This window comes from Sus scrofa, chromosome 2 (genome assembly GCF_054392235.1).
Source record: "Sus scrofa isolate SSC_HxYL_T2T_F1_AM1 chromosome 2, Sscrofa_HxYL_maternal_Yorkshire_Landrace_v2.0, whole genome shotgun sequence".
In the NCBI taxonomy this organism is placed as follows: domain Eukaryota; kingdom Metazoa; phylum Chordata; class Mammalia; order Artiodactyla; family Suidae; genus Sus; species Sus scrofa.
In genome coordinates, this window is record NC_139384.1 from 75,243,034 (window position 1) to 75,249,042 (window position 6,009).

General features: G+C 62.6%; 1 protein-coding gene across 3 annotated transcripts; it reads left to right on the forward strand.

Annotated features, from left to right (window-relative positions):
- The first annotated feature begins 281 nt into the window (after nt 1–281).
- Nucleotides 282–5,559, forward strand: PODNL1 (podocan like 1). 3 transcript variants are annotated; one of them, XM_003123360.5, is made up of 9 exons: nt 282–809; nt 1,327–1,420; nt 1,711–1,775; nt 1,914–2,023; nt 2,287–2,443; nt 2,705–2,820; nt 3,507–4,164; nt 4,854–5,002; nt 5,133–5,559. In XM_003123360.5, the coding sequence occupies exons 1-9, from the start codon at nt 450–452 to the stop codon at nt 5,281–5,283; spliced, it is 1,860 nt and encodes a 619-aa protein (XP_003123408.2). In that variant the 5' UTR covers nt 282–449; the 3' UTR covers nt 5,284–5,559. The 3 variants fall into 3 exon arrangements, with proteins under 3 accessions (XP_003123408.2, XP_084866294.1, XP_084866293.1); XM_085010168.1 differs by lacking the exon at nt 3,507–4,164; XM_085010167.1 differs by lacking the exons at nt 1,327–1,420; nt 1,711–1,775.
- The last annotated feature ends 450 nt before the right edge of the window (nt 5,560–6,009 follow it).

The window sequence follows — 6,009 nt, forward strand, 5'->3', positions numbered from 1 at the left end:
GTTCTCTGGGGACTCTCCTGTGCCCTGGAGCGTCCTCCGCTCCTCTGCCCCCACCCCTATTTCTGCGGTCGGCCCAAATACCAGACAGGGCGAATCTCAGCTTTCCCCCAAACATTCCTCGCTCCTGTGGCCCAGCCCAGGCTGGCCGAGGTTACGCAAGCAGCGCTGGGGTGGTGGTGGGGCGCGGAGGGTGGTGGGTGGGACGGAGGGATGGGCTGGCCTGTCCTCACCACCCCATCCGGCGCCTGCCCGCCCTCTGCAAGGCGGGGAAAGGATGGGCCAGCTCCCCTCAGCCCCTGGGAGAACAGGCTGGTGGGAGGGAGGGTGGCCTGTGCCGAGAGATGGGGGGCGGTGGCGGCCCAGGCAGAACCTCCAGGAGGTGACCGCCTGGTTTCCATTAGGGAGCCCTGGTCAGCAGTTTGGGCAAGACGGCAGAGCTGGGGCTGGCTATGGTAAGGTGGGGCAGGGGAGGATCTGAGGGTAGCGCCTGGCCGCCCTCCCCCCCATGCGGGGATGCTCCTGTTGCCATGGTGACCCGGTGCCCAGCCTGGGGACACCCTGACCCGTGGCTCAACTCCCAGCGGCTAAGCCTATTGCTGCTTCTCCTGCTGCTGCCTGGCCCCTCACCCGCCCTCGGCATGGAGGAGGACGCCTCCTTCCCCCACCTGGGTGAGAGCTCACAGCCCCCACCCCGGGCCTGCCCCCCACGCTGCTCCTGCCCCCGGGCTGACACAGTGGACTGCGATGGCCTGGAGCTTCGGGTGTTCCCGGACAATATCACCAGGGCAGCTCAGCACCTCTCCCTGCAGGTGGGGTCTGGGCTGGGGGGTGCTGGGGGTGCAGGGAGGCACCCAGTGGGAAGGAGGAGCATGGGGAGGGCTGGGGTTGAGGGTGATGGGGTGGGGTCTGTGTGCAGGGCTGAGGCATGGGGCATGTGTGTCTTGGCACTGATGGAAGTTGACCTTTATGAGAGTGTGGGGGTCTGTGGGTCAGGCGAGAGGAGGTGAGGGTACAGTTATTTGAAGTTGAAGGGCAGAGGGCTTAGGGGTGTCAGGGGTCCACATCTCGTGGGTTATGGGCTGGCTTGGGGTCAAAGTGATGGGGCGTTTGGGGTCAACCATAGGGGTGGATGGGGTGTTGGGGGCCAATGTCTTTTTGGTTATGAGGTTGTTATGAGGTAATGAAACACTTCGGATCAAGTATGGGGTGAGGGGATGTCAGGGATCACGGGAAGCTGAGAATCAGGGGTCATTTGTTGAGGGCCAGGGTCATGGGAGTCAGGGTGTGACTGTCCCCCTTGCCCGGCCCCCCCCCCCCGCCCTGCAGAACAACCAGCTCCAGGAGCTCCCCTACAACGAGCTGTCACGCCTTAGTGACCTGCGGACCCTCAACCTCCACAACAACCTTATCTCCTCTGAGGGTGAGGGGGACAATGGGAGGCAGTCCCTTCTCGGCCTGATCCCTGCGGTCCTCTCCCTCCCCAGCTCAGTCTGTGGGCAGCTCTGTGGCAGTTCCCAGAACTGCCCTTTGCTGAGCAGGATGGAAACTCAGGGGATAGGGGTGGGGGGCAGGGGCTGTGGCTTTTGAGGACATGGGGGCGGTGCCTAGGGGAGCCTCTGCCAGTCCCCCAGCTGGATGGGAGCACAGACTCCCCCCTGCTCCCATCCCACACCAGGCCCGGGGTCCCCTCACCTTCCGCCTCACTCACAGGCCTGCCCGACGAGGCGTTTGAATCCCTCACACAGCTGCAGCACATCTACGTGGCCCACAACAGGGTGAGCCCCCCACCCCTGACCCAAGGCCTGGCCTTTCAGGGGAGCAGCCAGGCTTGGGTCACATGGCCAAGCATGGGACAGCATGGGATCGGGGGCTGGAATGGGACCACCTGAACCAGTATGGCTGTGTCTCCGCAGCTCTCTGTGGCCCCCCAGTTTCTGCCCCGCTCCCTCCGTGTCGCAGATCTGGCTGCCAATGAAGTGACAGAGATCTTCCCGCTCACCTTTGGAGAGAAGCCGGCACTCAGGTAACCCTGGCCCTGCTCCCTGCCTCCAGGGTCTCAGATATGCCTGGGGTGGCTCCCCACCCTGGTGTCTGGGGGCGGGGTCGTGAGCCTAGCCTGGGATCTGGGGGGAGACAGGGCTCAGGATGCTGTGTGGAGAACTGCAGACGGGAGCAGATAGCACACACACACACACACACACACACTCTGAAGACAGCTCTGAGCTGGGGTGCAGGGTGACAGGGAGGCCAGGGCCAGGCTGGTGGCCGGAGTCTGGCTCCCCTCAGGTCCGTGTACCTCCACAACAACCAGCTGAGCAATGCCGGCCTGCCCCCCGACGCCTTCCGCGGCTCCGAGGCCGTCGCCACCCTCAGTCTCTCCAGCAACCGGCTCAGCTACGTGCCGCCCAGTCTGCCGCCCTCACTGGAGCGGCTCCACCTGCAGGTGCCCCTCCTTCACCCTCCCAGCCCACATTCCCATCCTCTTTGGGCCCCATACCCCTCTCTCCTGGGGAACCCTCGGCCTCCTTGGAATCCCAGCAGCCAGAATTGTGTCTCTTTTAGTCTCTTCCACTGGCACAGGTCACTCACAAGCCCTCTGAGCAACCTCACTCAAGCAAGCTCCTTGTCCCTCACTCAAGAACCCTCCTGGGCTCCCTTTGCCTCTGTCCTGGACCCTCAGTCTCATTCTCTCCTCCCTTCTCAGAACAACATCATTTCCAAGGTGCCCCGAGGAGCCCTGAGCCGTCAGACCCACCTCCGTGAGCTATACCTTCAGCACAACCAGCTGACGGACAGCGGCCTGGATGCCACCACGTTCAGGTGGGGCCTGGGACAGAGGGTTCAGGGGTGCAGCCTCATGCAGGCAGTAAGGGCTGAGGTTCACACTCCAGGGGCCCCAGCCCTCCAACCCCCGCCTCTATATGGCCTCCCATGGAGAGTGCCTACTCGGTACCAGGCTGAGCCAAGTATCTGGCAGCATCCTGGCCTCCAACCACCTGGGCCAGTCTTTTTTTTTTCCTTTCTCACCAGTGGCATATGGAAGTCCCTAGGCAAGGGGTCAAATTGGAGCTGTAGCGGGCTGGCCTATACCACAGCTACAGCAACATGGAATCTGAATCACTGCAGCTTGCAGCAACACTGGGTCCTTCAACCCACTAAGCGAGGCCAGGGATTGAACCCACATCCTCAGGGATACAGTCGGGTTCTTAACCTGCTGAACCGCAACGGAAACTCTGGGCCGTGGTCTTATTACCCAATGTCACAGCTGCCACATGATCTTAGACCCAGAACTCTGTCCTGATCACCCCCACATCTAACCCTCAGGCTGGAATCTGCCTTGATCACCCCCAGGTTTACCTCCTATCCAGATCTCTCAGCTTATCACCCCAAGTTGGAATCTGCAGCTTATACCTCTCAGGACCACTCCACAACTCCCCCCCACCCAAGATCCACCAGGTCCCCCACTCTGGTGTCCAGCCTGACGCCAGCCTTCTCTCTCCTGCCAGCAAGCTGCACCGCCTCGAGTACCTGGACCTGTCCCACAACCAGTTGGCCACAGTGCCTGCTGGCCTGCCCCACACCCTGGCTGTTCTGCATCTGGGCCGCAACCGCATCCGCTGGGTGGAGGCGGCCCGGCTGCGTGGCATGCGGGGCCTGCGCTACTTGCTGCTGCAGCACAACCAGCTGGGAGCGACGGGGCTGCCAGCCAGGGCGCTGAGGCCGCTGCGGGGTCTGCACACGCTGCATCTCTATGGCAATGGGCTGGACCGCATGCCACAGGCGCTGCCCCGTCACCTACGGTCCCTGGTGCTGCCCCACAACCATGTGACCATGTTGGGTGCCCGTGACCTGGCCGCCACACCTGGCCTGGCTGAGCTCAACCTGGCCTACAACCACCTGGCCAGTGCCCGTGTGCACCGCCGGGCCTTTCGCCGGTTGCGTGCCCTACGCAGCCTGGACTTGGCTGGCAACCAGCTGACCCAGCTGCCTGCTGGCCTGCCTGCCAGCCTGAACACCCTGCGGCTGCAGCGAAACCAGCTGAGAGTCCTGGAGCCTGAGCCACTGGCCGGCCTGGACCAGCTTCAGGAGCTCAGCCTGGCGCATAACCGGCTACGTGTGGGTGACATCGGGCCTGGCACCTGGCATGAGCTGCCGGCCCTCCAGGTCAGGGGCGGGCTAGTTAGTTAGCCACACTGGCTGTCCACAGGTGTCCCCATGGCCCCTCCAGCCCCCTGCCTTCCCAGCTCTTCCCCAAGGTCCTGAGATGCCACAAAGTGGGCCCCTGCTGTAGGCCCTTCCTGGGGAAGATGAGGCAGATCCAGCCTCCAGGCCTTTGCCTGTGTTATTCCTGCTACCCAGCCCTTTGGACCCTCCTCCCCACCTCCCCAGGGAATACCGCAGCCTCCTTCTGGATGCTGTAGAGGCCACAGAATTTAGTGCATCTGTGGTGCCAGGCACTGTTCTAGGTATTGGAGATGCTGCTGGGCACAGACCGACACAACTCCTGGTCCCTGTCACAAACATCCTAGTTAGGGAGAGAGCAACCAATGATGATCATAGGCAAACAAGAGAGTGTTAGAAGAGCATGAGGAGGTAGAGGAAGTACCACAGTTCCGAGTGACTAAGCAAATCAATGGTCCCCACTGCACAGAATAGGGCCTGCCCGAGAGGGGACTCAGTTTACCTGTCTTGAAGGGAGGAATCTGGCAGCAGTGAAGTAGGTGAGGAGATGGGAAAGACTGGACTGGGCGTAGCAGGAGAGGAGGGCCAGGAGGAGAGTAGTTTGGGGCTTGGCTGAACAGGTGGCCCAGGGCCTGGGGCTGCCACGGCGCCGTCTCTGCCCGCCTGCCCAGGTGCTGGACCTCAGCCACAACGAGCTGTCCTTCGTGCCCCCCGACCTGCCTGAAGCCCTGGAGGAACTGCACCTGCAGGGCAACCGCATCAGCCACGTGGGCCCCGAAGCCTTCATCAGCACGCCTCGCCTGCGTGCCCTCTTCCTCAGGTACCCTGTAGGGGGCCAGGCCAGGCAGGTCCAGGTGGACAGGGGAGGGCTGTGGGCTGTAGTGGCCCCTGAGCGGGCCCAGGTTGGCCCATCCCTTAGAACCCAAGCCCACACCTGCCTCTCCATCCAGGGCCAACAGGCTTCACATGACCAGCATCTCGCCAGAGGCCTTCCTGGGCCTCCCGCATCTGCGCATGGTGGACACAACGGGTAACCCTGAGCAGGTCCTGGTCCGGCTGCCGCCCATGGTCCCACGTCGGCCACGGTCAGTGGGTGCCTAAGCCTGGAGGGGCCCAGGAGAGCAGCCCAGACCCCTGGGGTTCTGCTGGGCCATGGACTAAGAAGACTAAGACTCCCCTGTGGCCTCAATCTGGCTCTCCCAGGCCTGGAGAGCTGGGCCTGCCTAACCTGTGCTGGCCAGGATGCTGGGACAGGGTGCCATCTCAATACACAGAGAGCTCGGGGAGAGACTGAAGCCTGCAACTCGCACAACAGGTGTTCAGACCACTCCCATCCCGTGAGGATGGGGATGAAACAATAAAGCCTAGCTCTTTCAAGTGCTTGCCACCACTCAGGTGCTCTTCAGCTTGTGGGAGGGAATCTCATCATCCCCGTGTTCAGCCGGGAAAGGTGCTCTTTGGGATGTTAGGTGGGTTGGGCAACTTGGTCCAGGTCCTGCGGCCAGTGGGCGGCAGGGCTGGCTTTCGAGGCCCTGAAACACACATGGGCCACCAAGCACCACCCCATATGACTTGACCATGTGTGGAAACCCCGACACACTCGAGGCTGAAGAGACATGTGCAGATGCTGCAGGCAGGCCAGAGGCCCTCAGGACACTCGCATGGGCCTTCCTACCTGTCCCTGCAGTACGGGTGTGCACAGAACACATTGCACAGGCATGCTCCCCACCAAGCCACTCCTCCCACAGGCACCTCTCCATCTGCTCCCAGGGGAGCTGTGCGGGGGAGACCTGGCCCTGTGGGCAGAGGCAAGAAATGAAGGCAGGC

Coding starts and splice junctions, on each gene's coding strand:
- PODNL1 (XM_003123360.5), top strand. CDS start 450: ATGGTAAGGTGGGGCAGGGGAGGATCTGAGGGTAGCGCCTGGCCGCCC. Junction 2,444..2,704: donor TGGAGCGGCTCCACCTGCAG/GTGCCCCTCCTT, acceptor CTCCCTTCTCAG/AACAACATCATTTCCAAGGT. Junction 2,821..3,506: donor CTGGATGCCACCACGTTCAG/GTGGGGCCTGGG, acceptor CTCTCCTGCCAG/CAAGCTGCACCGCCTCGAGT.